Here is a 20,743-nt window from a genome sequence, read left to right on the forward strand (position 1 = left end):
GCGGGGTTCCCCATTGACAGCAGAATGTAAATAAGTGAAATTATGGCATTTACATGTTTTTTTAAAGAAAAGGCTCTTCGGATCTGGTATGGATTTTAAAGGGAACCCCATGGCCATTTTTTTTTTTTTTAAATAAATCCGAAATTCATACCCACCTACAGCATCTTGTCCCCATATTTATGAGGACAAGAGCCTCTTCCCCACAACCCTGGCCTGGTGCTTGTGAGGGTGTGGGGGACTGATTTATCGGCATCTGGAAGCCCCCTAGATTTTGCCCCCCTATGTGAATGAGTATGGGGTACATAGTAAAAAAAAAAAAGTAAAAGCAAATAAAATCACACAGCCAGTTTTTGATAAGTCCTTTATTCAAAGCCCCCCCAAAAAATGACCCCCAAAGTATATCCAACATCAACGATGATGAATGCCAGATACTGACCTGAACAAGAAAAACCACAACCTGCACTGATACTTGCCGCATTGGGTAACCCCGCCCCTTTATGACATAAAACAGGGAATGCTGGGTTGATGACCTCAAAAGGGGGTGTGTTCACCTGGTTATGTCATTGGGTGGCCCCGCCCCTTACTTTATTTAGTGGCAGGAGGTGGCCGAGATGTCATATGATAGGAGCCAAGCATTGGTGTAGGTTGTTTTTTTTTTTTTTTTCATTTGAGTCAGTGCCCAGCGTTCCTTGTGATTGACATTGGATCTACTTCAGGGGCATTTTGACTTTTTAACCTCTTGCCCTCCTGAGGATTTACCCCCCTTAATGACCAGGCCTCTTTTTGCTACTCGGCGCTGCACTAATTCAACTGATAATTGCGCGGTCATGCAATGCTGCACCCAAACAAAATTTACGTCCTTTTTTTCACACAAATAGAGCTTTCTTTCGGGGGTATTTGATCACCTGTGCGCTTTTTATTTTTCACGCTATAAACAAAAAAAGACCAAAAATTTTGAAGAAAAACGATATTTTTTACTTTCAGCTATAAAAAAATATATAGTAAACTCAAAGTTAGTTATAAATTTAGGCCAAAATGTATTCTGCTACATGTTTTTTGATAAAAAAAATCCCAACAAGTGTATATTGATTGCTTTGTGTGACAGTTATAGCCTCTACAAACTATGGTATAGATACTGCAATTTACAACTTTTTTTGCTATACAGCGCTGTTTAACGGACAATTGCGCGGTCATGCAATACGGTATATAAATGAAATTTACATCCTTTTTTTCCCCACAAATTGAGCTTTCTTTCGGTGGTATTTGATCGCCTGTGCGGTTTTTATTTTTTGCGCTATAAAAAAAAGGCTGACAAGTTTGAGGAAAAAAAACAATATTTTGGACTATTTGCTATAAAACATGTCCAGTAAAAAAAAATTTAAAAATCAAATTTAGTCATAAATTTCTGCCAAAATGCATTCCGCGACATGTCTTTGCTACAAAAAACCCAATACGTGTAAATTAATTGGTTTACGTGAAAGTTATAGAGTTTACAAATGGCGGGAAAGATACTGGGATTTTTAATTTTTTTTATACTAATAATGGCGGTGATCAGCGACTTATGGCGGTGATCAGTGACTTATGATGGGACTGCAGCGGACATTCTGACACTGGGGGGGAACTGACTTGGGGTCACTGACATCCCCAGTGACACCAATACAGTGATCAGTGCAAAAAAAAAACACTGACACTGTACTAATGGCACTGGGGAGGAAGGGGTTAACTTTATTATTCAGTGAAAGGGTTAACTGTGTGAGGGGGAGTGTTTTACTAGGGGGAGGGGTGTGTACTGCAGGGAACACCGCTGATCTGGACAGATAAACTCTTCTGTCCCAATCAGCATGTCAGGAACTGTCATAGAACTGACAGAAAGCACAGCTACTGCAGCTGTGCTCTCTGTCACTGATTGCTGCTAATCGCCAGGACATAGCCGGCGACTGACATCCGCGGCCGTGATCGGCGGGACAGGTAGGGCGGCGGCACGCCTCGCGTGCCCCCTACCTGTTTTAAAAACACACGTTTAAAAACATGATTTTGCCCAGCCGTGCCGCCCTGCCACCGTATTTCTACAGTGGCTGGGAGGCATGTGGTTAAAAAAAAGACTTTTCAAAAACTGGCTGTGTGTTTTTATTTACTTTGCACTTTTTTTTGGTGAATGAGTAGTGGTACTATGTACCCCAGTACTCATTCACATGGGGGGATGGATCTGGGGTCCCTTTACTCCTTAACAACCAGCTAGAAAAAAATAATCTTTAACTACAGTATGCCTGCCAAGTCCCTTATTCAAACTATCACATGTCTATGATGTCATCGATTCCCACAGCATTTCAAGCACCCAGCTTTTCCATGAGGATCAGTAAAACATAATTTACAGGGCAGTAAAGTGGACCTTTAGGCATTACAGATCTTAGTGAGGTGTGTTATTGAAATATTTTTCAGGAAAATGACTGTGAGATAAAATAAGGAGAGGTGTTGAAATAACTCATCCCCTCTTATTGGGTTGAGAAGATTAGGTCTCCTCTGGTCCTCTCTGGTTTCTGTTCCTTGTGTTTAAGGGAAGACTTTGTACTGGAGGGTGATAACCTTTCCTCCAACACAGCAAATTGTAGACGTATCTCTTACACTCGGAGAATGTAAAATAATAGATAAGAGGATCCAGACAACAGTTGATGCTGCTGATACTGACACAGAGGATGCAGGGAATATACAGAGAGCGATCAGAATTCTCATACACCTTCACATAGTTAATTAAATAGATGACATTGGTGGGGCCAAAACAAAGGACAAACACACTCAGCACAACCACGGTGAGGCGGATAGCTCGTGACCTCTTATGTGTGCGATCAAATTTTGATCTGCTGAGACTGCGGATGATTCCAATGTAACAAAAAGTTGTAATGAATAATGGCAAGAAAAAGAAAAGTGAGATAAGAGAGATGAAATAGTAATAATAGAACTTAAGGTTTATACCAAAGTACTGAATATCATGACATAATGTGATATCTAGGTTAGAAAATTTCCAGGCTTGATCTGTTTTGAGAAGAGGAACAGTACTGACCAATGAGATGACCCAGATGACACCACACACCAGCCAGGCTTGGTTCACTGTGCGCCAGGAGAGAGACCGCACCGGGTAGACTATGGCCAGGAAACGGTCCACGCTGATACTTGTCATGAGCAGCATAGAGCAGTACATGTTACAGTAAAATGCTATGGTGACAAAGCAACACATTCCTTCTCCAATGAGCCAGTTAGATCCCAAGAATCGGTAGGCAATATAAAAAGGTAGGATGCTAACAAAGAGGACATCTGCAGTGGCGAGGTTCAGCATGTAGACCACTGCCGGCTTCCTGATTTTCACTTTCACCAGGAATATGACGATCGCCATGATATTGAGAGGAAGAGCCACCAGGAACACAACAGTATAGATCGATGGGGCAAGCTTGGTCACACTCCAATGTGTGAATGCAGTACTTAAGTCATCATCTGAGATAAGAAAAGTAAAACACAATATTAGCATAAATAAATGAACCAGATATGTTTATCTTTTCTTTAAAGAGGAATTCAATTTTAAACATCAAAATGAATAGCGAATAAAAGTATAAAGAAAAAAAAACAGGAATTTAGACTTGCCTGTAACTTCCACATTTTAGTGTACAGTACAAGGTACAGGCAACTTATTCATTCACCTTGGGTTATTGTCTCATATCTTCAGGTGATTGGATGCTATCATGGAGAGTTGGGGGGGGAGGTGTGCCCTGTACTGTATTCCAAATTTTCAGGCAAGTCAAAATTCCTCTGACTTTAGTCATACAGTATAGGACACAGGCAACTTATTCAGACACAATGGGACATCCCAAAGCAATAAATTAAAGGGTGGACAACAACTAGGCAACCAAAGCCCCCAAAAACAACAGGGGTACATTTCACAGTGCTGCTACAATAACATTGTGGCCAAAAGTTTCATGTGCAGATTGGACATTAACCTGGTAAAACTTTGAAAAGTATGAATAGAAGGCAAGGCAGCAGCCTTACAGAGTTGGGCAACAGAAACTTGGTGCTTAAAGGCCCGTGAGACTCTGAAGATATGTACTGGAGGGTGCATGTTTTAGAATAGATGCTCTTGTAATCAAAACCAACAAACAATGTGGCCCTTTGCCACTACAAAGTGAACAAATTACTGATGAGGTGGGTAAATAGGAACATATAGACAGGCATCTTGGATGTTCATGGATGCCGTGTGTTCCTCTTGTCTCAAAAGCAAACACTGCACTTGCAGATTCCATGAAAAATGTTGGAATGTGAGGGGATTTGTTGAGGAATTTACAGTCCAGGATAAAACAGATACCTCAATTGGGCTTTGGTACCATAAAGAGGTTTGATTTAACCACTTCCAATCCGGCTCATGTACATAAACGGCCGGAAGGGAGCAGTGCAGGAGCGGGTTGCCATTCATAAATGACGCCAGCATTTTCAAGCTGTGCGCGCTCTCTGGGAGCAAAAGGCAATGAGATCCGGTGCCCGCTGTGTCTGGAGGACATAGCGGAACACCAATTGCTGTACAGGACCTCTGTGTGAGGTCCGGATCATGTGATCACTGATTGGCCAATCAGTGATCTCATGAATAGTGGTAAGCAAGATGCCACATCTGACATCATTGCTTACTACTAGTGAAATCAGTGAATGATCACAGAGATCACATAGTACAGGGCTATTCACAACAGCCTTGTACCATGTGACAAGCTGTGACCAATCACAGCTCACACAGTATTTCCCAATGGCTGCAGGAATGCAGCCAGGGAAAAGGAGAAATTATTGCATTTACAGCCTTTATGGGTGTAAAAGCAATCAGTGTAAAAAAAAAATCGATGGTGACACTGTACTGCTAGGGTGACAGTAGTTAAAAATTTTAAAAAAACATAAATAATAATATTGCAAAATAAAAAAAAATAAAAAATTGTTTTAAAAAATTATATTTTTTGGTTATAAACTAATTTGTGTTTTGTTTTTACTAAAATGATAACCGAATACATTTTGGCCATGATTTATGAAGAAAGATTATTTATTTGCAAAATGTTATAAGAAAAACACTTTTTTCAAAATTTTTGGACTTTCATTTTTATATAAAAAAAATTAAATAAATAAAAATCTCAGTGCTGAATAAATACCACCAAAATAAAGTTTTATCTGTGTTAAAAAAATTATAAAAAATTCATATGGGTACAGTGTTGCATGACCGCACAATTGTCATTCAAAGTGTGATAGCGCTGAAAGCTGAAAATTGGCTTGGGCAGGAAGAATGTAAAAGTGTCCAGACCTGAAGTGGTTAAACCTGTCTTGTGTTAGTACTGGTACAACTACTCCCAGGGACAAGACGTGGTTCAAGTCCTTCTGCAAATAAGATTGCCCTTTGTTCATTTCAAAGATGAAAGCACTGAGGTGATAGTTTTGAACTCTATCCTTTATCCTTTTGAAAGTACCAATTGAACCCATAGGTCTGGGTCATCTGTGATCAGAGGGATGCAAACTGTAACAGATGTCCCCTCACTCTTAGGAATGAAGGCTCCTCTTCACTCTGCAAAGGGCTGTGGGAAGGTTTGGTGGCCTTTGTGGCCTTTGCGGGCCAAGCCTTGTGCAGAAAGGAAGGTCTAAACTTGGACAAAAATAAACGTGATGGTTGGCACTTGCCTTAGTAACAAAAATTAGAGCTTCATCCCTCTGGGTTGGCTGGTTAATAGGTTATGGGTGACACTCCATTTTCATGGCATAGCATTGCAAAAAAAAATATCTGTCTTGGTAACAAATTAGAGTGTCATCCTTTGCATATTTATATTGGGTATCATTTTTCATGTAACACTGCCATGGTACCACATTTGGATGTCAGCACCAACAAGCCTTAAAGGTCAAGCCAAAGGAACTTGAAGGTGTCTTTCAAAATAAATATAATTTTTTCAGAATTTTACATTGCAGAGTTTTAAAATTCAGCTCTTCTGTCTTTTTACAGGAAATGGCTACGTTGACACTGGGATTGGTGGCCAACACCATTCGTTTACAAGTCAGAAACTGATTCTCTTCCAACTTCATTGAGTGCCCATGTGTCCTCTTAAGCGACCTGAGACTGAGTAGTTCTCTCCCTATGATAGAATCACCTTTCAGATATTTGTTCATCAGTATCATATCTCTTTAACCACTTCAAGTCCGGACGCTTTCACCCCCTTCCTGTCCAGGCCAATTTTCAGCTTTCAGCCCTATCACACTTTGAATGACAATTGCGCGGTCATGCAAGATTGTACCCATATGAATTATTTAGCATTTTTTGAGACAGATAAAGCTTTATTTTGGTGGTATTTATTCATCACTGGGATTTTTATTTTTGTTTTTGCTGTATAAATGAAAAAGTCCAAAAAGTTTGAAAAAAACTGTTTTTCTTATAACATTTTGCAAATAAATAATATTTCAAAATTTATTCAGTTACCTTTTTAGTGAAAAAAAAATAACCCAAATTGGTTTATAACCAAAAATTATAATTTTTTACATTTTTTTATATTATTATTATTATTTTTTTTTTTACATACTGTCACCCTAGCAGTACAGTGTCACCATAGTGACACTGTACTATTGTGGGGGGTGATGAAGATTTTTTTTTCTACACTGATTGCTTTTACACCCATACAGGCTGTAAAAGCAATCATTTCTCCTTCTCTCTGGTTGCATTCCTGCAGCCATTGAGAAATACTGTGTGAGCTGTGATTGGTCACAGCTTGTCACATGGTACAAGGCTGTTGTAAATAGCCTTGTACCATGTGACGTCTGGGATCATTCACAGATTTTACAAGTAGTAAGCAATGATGTCAGAAGTGGCATTTTGATTACTACTCTGCATGTGGTCACTGATTGGCCAATCAGTGATCACATGATCGGGACCTCGCACAGAGGTCCCGTACGGCGATTGGTGTTCCACTGTGTCCGGAGGACACAGCAGGCACCGGATTGAGGTGCTGTGTGCTCCCAGGGAGCGTGGCACAAGCAGGGGGCGGGGAGACTATTTATAAATGGTCACCCAACCCTGCACTGCCATCGTCCGGCCATTTATATACAACGGCAGGACGGGAGGTGGTTAATGCTTGTACAGTAGATGTTCCTCATAACTGAGGTCCTCCAGTCCCCTTGTTAGCTTTGTTGCCCTTCTCTGGACTCTCTACAGTTCCAGCGTATTCTTCCTGAGGATTGGTGACCAGAACTGGATGGCATATTCAAGATGTGACCAGACCATAGATTTGCAATGCGGCAGAATTATAGTTGTATGTCTTGAGTAAATACCCTTTTAATACATGCTAATATTCTTCTAACTTTGTTTGCTGCAGCTTGGGATTTCATGGTTTTGCTGAACCTATGATCTACTAGAACCACCAGATCTTTTTCCATCTTGGATTCTTGCATTAAACCTCATTTGTCATGTAGTTGTCTACCTCATACGTTTTTACACCCTGCTGTGGTAGAAAGAGTCATCACAAAGAGGGCCCACAGGTAGTTAGATTGGCAGAGGCACCAGATGTGTTTGTTCAAAGGATAGGCACGAGTCGTCTGCTTTAGTAAAACATCCAATTACTTCACTTCACTGATCACAAAAATGGATCACAAAACATACTACCAGAAACTGTCATATAATCCACTGAAAGAACACCTGAAGGAATATGACCTTCTTTTCAACAGGACATTTAATAACTACGTGTAAAGTAAATGGAAATACCATAAACAGCGCTCTCAGCCCTCAAATACACTAAGATTAAATTAAAAAATTATTAACAAATGTATATATATATATATAAACATATGAAAAAAGAAAAAGAAAAACTGCCACCAAATAAAGTGCCAATATTGTGCCAAAGCAATTTAAAAAAACTCAGAAAAAGTCCACTAAGTGCAGTCCATATATATAAATATTTCTTCAATAAAGATATATTCTCCACAATCGTGAATTCCTCTGTGCTCAACACCCCATCAAAGTGCTAACTCACCAGATGCTGGTGATTAATCAGAATATCTTTCAAATATCAGTGGATGTGGAAAATTCAGCAGCATAACAATTACTCCAAATTATAATCATTCATCAGATGGTTCATCCCATTATACTTCGTCATGGTAAATATAATCCATATGTCGATAAATAAAGAACACTCGCCATAGCATAATAATGTTTTACTATTTATTATATCAAATTCCCCCCTTAAAACCAAACTCACAATATGCAAGTTAAAAAAAAGCCTTCAATAATATAAATACGTATGCAGCCTGCAACAAACAGTCTCCAGCTCCCATAGTGGCATCTCACCAGCCGTACTCAGCAACAGATGACGCGGTTGCAATCACATGGTCCGGCCACATGGTAGTGGCGTACGTGATGACGTCACTGCTCGATCACGCCCTAACGCCTTTTGTCACATGACTTCATCCGAGGGTGTGATCAGAAGTCAGACATACGGACTGTTATAGAGCCACTCCGATAGGTTGGCTTTAATTGATGCACTACTGCCCTCTAATGAATGAGCACATGATGGCACATACTCTACTGATTTGCCTAAATAGACATATTATCAGGAGGGGACCAAACAATTACTCCCTATTGCCATCTTGTGTTCAACTTTAAAAGGTGACCGTCAGAGCCTGGGATCGAACCTGGGCCTTCTGCCTTGAGAGACAATGTTTCTTCTCGCTGAGCCACCTGGAAGGCTGGACAGCTCCCTTGACAATTCTTTGGATGATCCTGCCTTGGCCCTGTTTTCTCTGGAACCTTGAACTCCTTGCTCCTCCCATGAACTTCCTATATAAGCCATGTCCATACACTTCCTCCTTGCCAGATTATTGTGCCTTACCAGCCAATATCCCGCTTATTGTTCCTGCTGCCGTCTATACCTCCGCTACTGACCTTTGGCTTGTTCCTGACCACTATTTTGTCTCATCCTCATCCACTACCATCTGTGACCGACCCTTGGCTTGTTTGACTCTGCTTCTGATTATCCCTAATCTGTTTGATCCGCTATCGGTTACCAGCTTGCTCATTCCCTGGTGGGGTGATCCTGAGATCTGCGACCTGGTATTGAAACGCAGTCAAATCCATCTCCATCATTAGGAGCTCTGGCGAAAACCGGTTAATGCTTAGACCCCGCACCTCAGGTGAGCCTGCATGATTTCCCAGGGTGACCTGCTGGTGTACCTATCCTGCTGGTTTAAGGTAAGCCTTACACTGCTATAGCAACTCGTCTCTGAACCTGACCCAGACTAACAATTACATAATGATTAGAACTTACATGACAAATCACAGGTAACAAAATTAGATTAGCAGCACTCCCTTTAAGAGACTGCTTCTAATCTCAGCTTGTTACCTGTATGAAAGACACCTGGTAGCCAGAAATCCAGCTGAATGATAGGGGATAAAATACTCATGAACATGCAAATCAATGCATCATTTGTTAGACATGCATTTCTTTTGAATTGTTGCTATTCTGTCTCTCGGTACAATACACCGAACATTTGATTTTTAGACCAATCATTTCTTTGTGAGTGGGCAAACATTCAAAATCAGCAGGGGAGCAAATAGTTATTTCCTTCACTTTATGTTTGCACATAGATTCATAACAGAGGGATATGAACCACGATTTATAGAATCTGAAAGCGATAAAGTAAGGTCTTTGGACAGAGCTTCCCTGCTGTTAGATAAACATAAGGTGGATGATATGATGCAAGGGGTACCAGTGATTGTGGATTATAATATTCAGTTGAAACAAGTGGAGCATATTGTCAGGCAATATTGGCCCATACTTAAATTGGATAAACATCTTAGTTCTGTTCTTCAGATACACCAAGGTTTATATATAAAAAAGCCCATACTTTGAGGGATATTTGATCAGAAGAAATCTATTGGGACTTTTTATAAGAATTTTATTATTCACAAAGTTCACATATTTATTTATATCTGTTGTGTAGCACTGCATAGTTATATTTTATATACAGAAGAAAGGCACAGCTATGGGATATGGAGATATCTTGAGATCGACCTTTTGAGCACTTACACTAAATATGCACCCTATATCATTCTATACAAACACCATATCAATGACCTTATCGTATGGGAAGGTGATCCGAACACAATTTCAGACTTGGTGCAATTCTAAACAGAAAGGCACTCTCATATTTACCTGCCAAACAGAGCCTAAGGACATTGGCTTTCAGGATTAAAATCTCCACATCACTAAACACCTCAAAAACCTCTTTTAAAAAAGTGAATGCAAACAGCTATGTGGACACCCCAAGTGTATGATGTGCCCAGTCATGGCAAATAGAACATGGACATTCTCCTCCTTTAATACTAAGGTTACACTTAACATTAAATCACTTATTATCTGTGACAAAGAAGATTTAATATACCCCTTGGAGTGTCCCTGCAGCCTACAATATGTGGGTCGCACAACACAAAAACTGAGAACAAGGACCCCAGAGTTTCAAAACACTCTGCCGTGATCCACAACAAACTCAATAAAAAGAATTTATTTGCAAATTATGGTGGAAAATAAGTATTTGGTCACCTACAAACAAGCAAGATTTCTGGCTCTCACAGACCTGTACCTTCTTCTTTAAGAGGCTCCTCTGTCCTGCACTCATTACCTGTATCAATGGCACCTGTTTGAACTTGTTATCAGTATAAAAGACACCTGTCCACAACCTCAAACAGTCACACTCCAAACTCCACTATGGTGAAGACCAAAGAGCTGTCAAAGGACACCAGAAACAAAATTGTAGACCTGCACCAGGCTGGGAAGACTGAATCTGCAATAGGCAAGCAGCTTGGTGTAAACAAATCAAATGTGGGAGCAATAATTAGAAAATGGAAGACATACAAGACCACTGATAATCTCTCTCGATCTGGGGCTCCACGCAAGATCTCACCCCGTGGGGTCAAAATGATCACAGGAACGGTGAGCAAAAATCCAAGGACCACATGGGGGACCTAGTGAATGATCTGCAGAGAGCTGGGACCAACATAACAAAGGTTACCATTAGAGATGAGCGAAGTATTCAAAAATTCGATTCGACTGACTCGGCGAATTCGTGAAAAAAATTTGATTCGAGTCGAATATATTCGCTGCGATTTTAACTTATAAAAGGGTGTTTCTAGGCTTCAGAGAGCCTTTATATTAGTGCAGAACACTGAACCTTTAATTTAAATGCCCTTGGAGTCTGCTGGGGAAGAGAAATAATACTGTCAGTCAGTATGACATGCAGATGAGTGCCGTCGATCTTAGAATCACCGCACACTTCACTCATTTGGGCAGTCACGGGGCCAAAACCAGAGTGTGGAGCCACAGTGTGGCGGTGGAGGCAGCAGCAATGGGAGGCCATACAGCACCCTATGACAAAATGGAACCCACCAGCAGTGTGAGGAGACCTGAAAGTGGCACATGGCAGAGTGTGGCGATGGAGACAGCAGCAATGGGAGGCCGTACAGGGACCCACGCTGCTGGTGGAGCTGCCACTGCTCCTACCACCCCACCCCACCCCTGCTGCCATGGCAGCGGAACGCGAGCGCACAGGGCCCACAGTGTCTGAGGATGGACGTTGGCGCAGAAAGGCAGAGACCAACTGACTACATAGGTGGTTTTTATAGTACGTTATTTTTGCCTCCCTCTCAGCAGGTGTGAAAAAGGCCACCATTTTTGAACGGTAGTGAGGGTTCAACAAGGTGGAAAGCCAAAAGTCATCCCTCTGTCTGATGGTTACTATTCGGCTGTCGCTACGCAAGCAACCGAGCATGCTATGGGCCATTTGTGCCAAGGAATGCGAGGGACTCCCTGCCTCCATCTCCACAGCATACTGCCACGGTGCGTCTGGGTCCTCTGTCTCCTCCTCCTCCTCCTCCTCCTCTACCAGATGCTCCTGCTCCTCCACTCCTGTCCGCTGAGTGGAAAAACCACCCATTTCACTCAATAATTCCTGAGCACCAATGTCCTCCTCTACCTCCTCCTCTTCTTCCTGTCCTGCCCCCACAGGGGTCATGTGGCGTTGAGATCTGTGCGCCACGTCTACCGCACCCTGACCAGCCATTGTTAACAGCATTTGTTCCAGGACGTGCAACAGAGGAATGACGTCGTTCATCCCATAGTCCTGCCGACTCACGAATAGCGTGGCCTCCTCAAAGGGCCTGAGCAAGCGGCAGGTGTCACGCATGAGTTGCCAATGGCTGACATCTAAGTTACACAGGGGAGTACCTTTATCCGCTTGTAACATCAGGAAATCGGTGATGGTCTTTCGCTGTTCGTAAAGGCGGTCTAACATATGTAGGGTTGAATTCCACCTTGTTGCAACGTCACAGTATGAGGAGTCGGTACAAGGGCCCATGGCAGATTAGGGGCCTGGCCGCAGCAATGTGAGGCCCGTAATCTGCCAGCACCCTATGACAAAATGGAACCCAGCAGCAGTGTGAGGACACCTGAAAGTGGCACATGGCAGAGTGTGGCGATGGAGACAGCAGCAATGGGAGGCCGTACAGGGACCCATGAGACACTGTGGACCTGGCAGCAGCGTGAGGAGGCGGTACAGGGGCCCATGGCAGATTAGGGGCCTGGCCGCAGCAATGTGAGGCCCGTAATCTGCCAGCACCCTATGACAAAATGGAACCCAGCAGCAGTGTGAGGACACCTGAAAGTGGCACATGGCATGACACACTGTGGACCTGGCAGCAGCATGAGGAGGCGGTACAGGGGCCCATGGCAGATTAGGGGCCTGGCCGCAGCAATGTGAGGCCCGTAATCGGCCAGCACCCTATGACAAAATGGAACCCAGCAGCAGTGTGAGGACACCTGAAAGTGGCACATGGCATGACACACTGTGGACCTGGCAGCAGCATGAGGAGGCGGTACAGGGGCCCATGGCAGATTAGGGGCCTGGCAGCAGCTATGGGAGGCCCGTAATCTGCCAGCACCCTATGACAAAATGGAACACACCAGCAGTGTGAGGAGACCTGAAAGTGGCACATGGCAGAGTGTGGCGATGGAGACAACAGCAATGGGAGGCCGTACAGGGACCCATGAGACACTGTGGACCTGGCAGCAGCGTGAGGAGGCGGTACAGGGGCCCATGGCAGATTAGGGGCCTGGCAGCAGCTATGGGAGGCCCGTAATCTGCCAGCACCCTATGACAAAATGGAACACACCAGCAGTGTGAGGAGACCTGAAAGTGGCACATGGCAGAGTGTGGCGATGGAGACAGCAGCAATGGGAGGCCGTACAGGGACCCATGAGACACTGTGGACCTGGCAGCAGCGTGAGGAGGCGGTACAGGGGCCCATGGCAGATTAGGGGCCTGGCAGCAGCTATGGGGGGCCCGTAATCTGCCAGCATCCTATGACAAAATGGAACCCAGCAGGAGTGTGAGGAGACCTGAAAGTGGCACATGGCAGAGTGTGGCGATGGAGACAGCAGCAATGGGAGGCCGTACAGGGACCCATGACACCCTGTGGACCTGGCAGCAGCGTGAGGAGGCGGTACAGGGGTCCATGGCAGATTAGGGGCCTGGCCGCAGCAATGTGAGGCCCGTAATCTGCCAGCATCCTATGACAAAATGGAACCCAGCAGCAGTGTGAGGACACCTGAAAGTGGCACATGGCATGACACACTGTGGACCTGGCAGCAGCATGAGGAGGCGGTACAGGGGCCCATGGCACATTAGGGGCCTGGACGCAGCAATGTGAGGCCCGTAATCTGCCAGCATCCTATGACAAAATGGAATCCAGCAAGAGTGTGAGGAGACCTGAAAGTGGCACATGGCAGAGTGTGGCGATGGAGACAGCAGCAATGGGAGGCGGTACAGGGACCCATGACACACTGTGGACCTGGCAGCAGCGTGAGGAGGCGGTACAGGGGCCCATGGCAGATTAGGGGCCTGGCCGCAGCAATGGGAGGCACGTAATCTGCAAGCATCCTATGACAAAATGGAACCCAGCAGGAGTGTGAGGAGACCTGAAAGTGGCACATGGCAGAGTGTGGCGATGGAGACAGCAGCAATGGGAGGCCGTACAGGGACCCATGACACACTGTGGACCTGGTATCAGCGTGAGGAGGCGGTACAGGGGCCCATGGCACATTAGGGGCCGGGCCGCAGCAATGTGAGGCCCGTAATCTGCCAGCATCCTATGACAAAATGGAACCCAGCAGCAGTGTGAGGACACCTGAAAGTGGCACATGGCATGACACACTGTGGACCTGGCAGCAGCATGAGGAGGCGGTACAGGGGCCCATGGCACATTAGGGGCCTGGCCGCAGCAATGGGAGACGCCCGTAATCTGCCAGCATCCTATGACAAAATGGAATCCAGCAGGAGTGTGAGGAGACCTGAAAGTGGCACATGGCATGACACACTGTGGACCTGGCAGCAGCATGAGGAGGCGGTATAGGGGCCCATGGCACATTAGGGGCCTGGCCGCAGCAATGGGAGACGCCCATAATCTGCCAGCATCCTATGACAAAATGGAATCCAGCAGGAGTGTGAGGACACCTGAAAGTGGCACATGGCAGAGTGTGGCGATGGAGACAGCAGCAATGGGAGGCGGTACAGGGACCCATGACACACTGTGGACCTGGCAGCAGCGTGAGGAGGCGGTACAGGGGCCCATGGCACATTAGGGGCCTGGCCGCAGCAATGGGAGACGCCCGTAATCTGCCAGCATCCTATGACAAAATGGAATCCAGCAGGAGTGTGAGGACACCTGAAAGTGGCACATGGCATGACACACTGTGGACCTGGCAGCAGCATGAGGAGGCGGTACAGGGGTCCATGACACATTAGGGGCCTGGCCGCAGCAATGTGAGACGCCCGTAATCTGCCAGCATCCTATGACAAAATGGAATCCAGCAGGAGTGTGAGGACACCTGAAAGTGGCACATGGCAGAGTGTGGCGATGGAGACAGCAGCAATGGGAGGCGGTACAGGGACCCATGACACACTGTGGACCTGGCAGCAGCGTGAGGAGGCGGTACAGGGGCCCATGGCAGATTAGGGGCCTGGCCGCAGCAATGGGAGGCACGTAATCTGCAAGCATCCTATGACAAAATGGAACCCAGCAGGAGTGTGAGGAGACCTGAAAGTGGCACATGGCAGAGTGTGGCGATGGAGACAGCAGCAATGGGAGGCCATACAGGGACCCATGATACACTGTGGACCTGGCAGCAGCGTGAGGAGGCGGTACAGGGGCCCATGGCACATTAGGGGCCTGGCCGCAGCAATGTGAAGCCCGTAATCTGACAGCATCCGATGACAAAATGTAACCCAGCAGCAGTGTGAGGACACCTGAAAGTGGCACATGGCATGACACACTGTGGACCTGGCAGCAGCATGAGGAGGTGGTACAGGGGCCCATGGCACATTAGGGGCCTGGCCGCAGCAATGGGAGACGCCCGTAATCTGCCAGCATCCTATGACAAAATGGAATCCAGCAGGAGTGTGAGGACACCTGAAAGTGGCACATGGCATGACACACTGTGGACCTGGCAGCAGCATGAGGAGGCGGTATAGGGGCCCATGGCACATTAGGGGCCTGGCCGCAGCAATGGGAGACGCCCATAATCTGCCAGCATCCTATGACAAAATGGAATCCAGCAGGAGTGTGAGGAGACCTGAAAGTGGCACATGGCAGAGTGTGGCGATGGAGACAGCAGCAATGGGAGGCGGTACAGGGACCCATGACACACTGTGGACCTGGCAGCAGCGTGAGGAGGCGGTACAGGGGCCCATGGCACATTAGGGGCCTGGCCACAGCAATGGGAGACGCCCGTAATCTGCCAGCATCCTATGACAAAATGGAATCCAGCAGGAGTGTGAGGACACCTGAAAGTGGCACATGGCATGACACACTGTGGACCTGGCAGCAGCATGAGGAGGCGGTACAGGGGCCCATGGCACATTAGGGGCCTGGCCGCAGCAATGTGAGACGCCCGTAATCTGCCAGCATCCTATGACAAAATGGAATCCAGCAGGAGTGTGAGGACACCTGAAAGTGGCACATGGCAGAGTGTGGCGATGGAGACAGCAGCAATGGGAGGCGGTACAGGGACCCATGACACACTGTGGACCTGGCAGCAGCGTGAGGAGGCGGTACAGGGGCCCATGGCACAATAGGGGCCTGGCCGCAGCAATGGGAGACGCCCGTAATCTGCCAGCATCCTATGACAAAATGGAATCCAGCAGGAGTGTGAGGACACCTGAAAGTGGCACATGGCATGACACACTGTGGACCTGGCAGCAGCATGAGGAGGTGGTACAGGGGCCCATGGCACATTAGGGGCCTGGCCACAGCAATGGGAGACGCCCGTAATCTGCCAGCATCCTATGACAAAATGGAATCCAGCAGGAGTGTGAGGACACCTGAAAGTGGCACATGGCATGACACACTGTGGACCTGGCAGCAGCATGAGGAGGCGGTACAGGGGCCCATGGCACATTAGGGGCCTGGCCGCAGCAATGGGAGACCCCCATTAATCTGCCAACATCCTATGACAAAATGGAATCCAGCAGGAGTGTTAGGACACCTGAAAGTGGCACATGGCATGACACACTGTGGACCTGGCAGCAGCATGAGGAGGCGGTACAGGGGCCCATGGCACATTAGGGGCCTGGCCGCAGCAATGGGAGACGCCCGTAATCTGCCAGCATCCTATGACAAAATAGAATCCAGCAGGAGTGTGAGGACACCTGAAAGTGGCACATGGCATGACACACTGTGGACCTGACAGCAGCATGAGGAGGCGGTACAGGGGCCCATGGCACATTAGGGGCCTGGCCGCAGCAATGGGAGACGCCCGTAATCTGCCAGCATCCTATGACAAAATGGAATCCAGCAGGAGTGTGAGGACACCTGAAAGTGGCACATGGCATGACACACTGTGGACCTGGCAGCAGCATGAGGAGGCGGTACAGGAGCCCATGGCACATTAGGGGCCTGGCCGCAGCAATGGGAGACGCCTGTAATCTGCCAGCATCCTATGACAAAATGGAACCCAGCAGCAGTGTGAGGACACCTGAAAGTGGCACATGGCAGAGTGTGGCGATGGAGACAGCAGCAATGGGAGGCGGTACAGGGACCCATGACACACTGTGGACAGGGCAGCAGCGTGAGGAGGCGGTACAGGGGCCCATGGCACATTAGGGGCCTGGCCGCAGCAATGTGAGGCCCGTAATCTGCCAGCATCCTATGACAAAATGGAGTCCAGCAGGAGTGTTTGGACACCTGAAAGTGGCACATGGCATGACACACTGTGGACCTGGCAGCAGCATGAGGAGGCGGTACAGGGGCCCATGGCACATTAGGGGCCTGGCCGCAGCAATGGGAGACGCCCGTAATCTGCCAACATCCTATGACAAAATGGAATCCAGCAGGAATGTGAGGACACCTGAAAGTGGCACATGGCATGACACACTGTGGACCTGGCAGCAGCATGAGGAGGCGGTACAGGGGCCCATGGCACATTAGGGGCCTGGCCGCAGCAATGGGAGACGCCCGTAATCTGCCAGCATCCTATGACAAAATTAAACCCAGCAGGAGTGTGAGGACACCTGAAAGTGGCACATGGCATGACACACTGTGGACCTGGCAGCAGCATGAGGAGGCGGTACAGGGGCCCATAGCACATTAGGGGCCTGGCCGCAGCAATGGGAGACGCCCGTAATCTGCCAACATCCTATGACAAAATGGAATCCAGCAGGAGTGTGAGGACACCTGAAAGTGGCAAATGGCATGATACACTGTGGACCTGGCAGCAGCATGAGGAGGCGGTACAGGGGCCCATGGCACATTAGGGGCCTGGCCGCAGTAATGGGAGATGCCCGTAATCTGCCAACATCCTATGACAAAATGGAATCCAGCAGGAGTGTGAGGACATCTGAAAGTGGCACATGGCATGACACACTGTGGACCTGGCAGCAGCATGAGGAGGCGGTACAGGGGCCCATGGCACATTAGGGGCCTGGCCGCAGCAATGGGAGACGCCCGTAATCTGCCAGCATCCTATGACAAAATGGAATCCAGCAGGAGTGTGAGGACACCTGAAAGTGGCACATGGCATGACACACTGTGGAGCTGGCTGCAGCATGAGGAGGCGGTATAGGGGCCCATGGCACATTAGGGGCCTGGCCGCAGCAATGGGAGACGCCCGTAATCTGCCAGCATCCTATGACAAAATGGAACCCAGCAGGAGTGTGAGGACACCTGAAAGTGGCACATGGCATGACACACTGTGGACCTGGCAGCAGCATGAGGAGGCGGTACAGGGGCCCATTGCACATTAGGGGCCTGGCCGCAGCAATGGGAGATGCCCGTAATCTGCCAACATCCTATGACAAAATGGAATCCAGCAGGAGTGTGAGGACACCTGAAAGTGGCACATGGCATGACACACTGTGGACCTGGCAGCAGCATGAGGAGGCGGTACAGGGGCCCATGGCACATTAGGGGCCTGGCCGCAGCAATGGGAGACGCCCGTAATCTGCCAACATCCTATGACAAAATGGAATCCAGCAGGAGTGTGAGGACACCTGAAAGTGGCACATGGCATGACACACTGTGGACCTGGCAGCAGCATGAGGAGGCGGTACAGGGGCCCATGGCACATTAGGGTCCTGGCCGCAGCAATGGGAGACGCCCGTAATCTGCCAGCATCCTATGACAAAATGGAACCCAGCAGCAGTGTGAGGACACCTGAAAGTGGGACATGGCAGAGTGTGGCGATGGAGACAGCAGCAATGGGAGGCGGTACAGGGACCCATGACACACTGTGGACCTGGCAGCAGCATGAGGAGGCGGTACAGGGGCCCATGGCACATTTGGGGCCTGGCCGCAGCAATGTGAGGCCCATAATCTGCCTGCATCCTATGACAAAATGGAATCCAGCAGGAGTGTGAGGACACCTGAAAGTGGCACATGGCATGACACACTGTGGACCTGGCAGCAGCATGAGGAGGCGGTACAGGGGCCCATGGCACATTAGGGGCCTGGCCACAGCAATGGGAGACGCTCGTAATCTGCCAACATCCTATGACAAAATGGAATCCAGCAGGAGTGTGAGGACACCTGAAAGTGGCACATGGCATGACACACTGTGGACCTGGCTGCAGCATGAGGAGGCGGTACAGGGGCCCATGGCACATTAGGGTCCTGGCCGCAGCAATGGGAGACGCCCGTAATCTGCCAACATCCTATGACAAAATGGAATCCAGCAGGAGTGTGAGGACACCTGAAAGTGGCACATGGCATGACACACTGTGGACCTGGCAGCAGCATGAGGAGGCGGTACAGGGGCCCATGGCACATTAGGGGCCTGGCCGCAACAATGGGAGACGCCCGTAATCTGCCAGCATCCTATGACAAAATGGAATCCAGCAGGAGTGTGAGGACACATGAAAGTGGCACATGGCATGACACACTGTGGACCTGGCAGCAGCATGAGGAGGCGGTACAGAGGCCCATGGCACATTAGGGGCCTGGCCGCAGCAATGGGAGACGCCCATAATCTGCCAGCATCCTATGACAAAATGGAATCCAGCAGGAGTGTGAGGACACCTGAAAGTGGCACATGGCATGACACACTGTGGAGCTGGCTGCAGCATGAGGAGGCGGTACAGGGGCCCATGGCACATTAGGGGCCTGGCCGCAGCAATGGGAGACGCCCGTAATCTGCCAGCATCCTATGACAAAATAGAACCCAGCAGCAGTGTGAGGACACCTGAAAGTGGCACATGGCAGAGTGTGGCGATGGAGACAGCAGCAATGGGAGGCGGTACAGGGACCCGTGACACACTGTGGACCTGGCAGCAGCGTGAGGAGGCGGTACAGGGGCCCATGGCACATTAGGGGCCTGGCCGCAGCAATGTGAGGCCCGTAATCTGCCAGCATCCTATGACAAAATGGAATCCAGCAGGAATGTGAGGACACCTGAAATTGGCACATGGCATGACACACTGTGGACCTGGCAGCAGCATGAGGAGGCGGTACGGGGGCCCATGGCAGATTAGGGGCCTGGCAGCAGCTATGGGAGACCTGTAATCTGCCAGCATCCTATGACAAAATGGAACCCAGCAGGAGTGTGAGGAGACCTGAAAGTGGCACATGGCAGAGTGTGGCGTTGGAGACAGCAGCAATGGGAGGCGGTACAGGGACCCATGAGACACTGTGGACCTTGCAGCAGCGTGAGGAGGCGGTACAGGGGCCCATGGCAGATTAGGGGCCTGGCAGCAGCTATGGGAGGCCTGTAATCTGCCAGCATCCTATGACAAAATGGAACCCAGCAGGAGTGTGAGGAGACCTGAAAGTGGCACAGGGCATGACACTGTGGACCTGGCAGTAGCGTGAGGAGGCGGTACGGGGGCCCATGGCAGATTAGGGGCCTGGCAGCAGCTATGGGAGGCCCGTAATCTGCCAGCACTCTATGACAAAATGGAACACAGCAGCAGTGTGAGGAGACCTGAAAGTGGCACATGGCATGACACTGTGGACCTGGCAGTAGCGTGAGGAGGCGGTACAGGGGCCCATGGCACATTAGGGGCCTGGCCGCAGCAATGTGAGGCCCGTAATCTGCCAGCATCCTTTGACAAAATGGAACCCAGCAGGAGTGTGAGGAGACCTGAAAGTGGCACATGGCAGAGTGTGGCGTTGGAGACAGCAGCAATGGGAGGCGGTACAGGGACCCATGAGACACTGTGG

The 20,743-nt window shown here is 48.2% G+C and overlaps 1 protein-coding gene across 1 annotated transcript in view; it reads right to left on the reverse strand.

The window, feature by feature from the left end:
* Positions 1 to 2,359: 2,359 nt before the first annotated feature.
* LOC149457845 (proteinase-activated receptor 1-like) overlaps positions 2,360 to 20,743 on the reverse strand; it is a 94,277-nt gene continuing 75,893 nt past the window's right edge. The window contains exon 7 of the mRNA XM_089683088.1: positions 2,360 to 3,486. Coding sequence (XP_089539214.1) covers positions 2,510 to 3,486 — 977 coding nt within the window. The 3' untranslated portion in view covers positions 2,360 to 2,509. The remainder of the gene's footprint in view (positions 3,487 to 20,743) is intronic.

Source organism: Staurois parvus, unplaced genomic scaffold (assembly GCF_062004578.1).
Source record: "Staurois parvus isolate SC_StPar_1 unplaced genomic scaffold, SC_StPar_1.0 ptg000302l, whole genome shotgun sequence".
NCBI lineage: Eukaryota > Metazoa > Chordata > Amphibia > Anura > Ranidae > Staurois > Staurois parvus.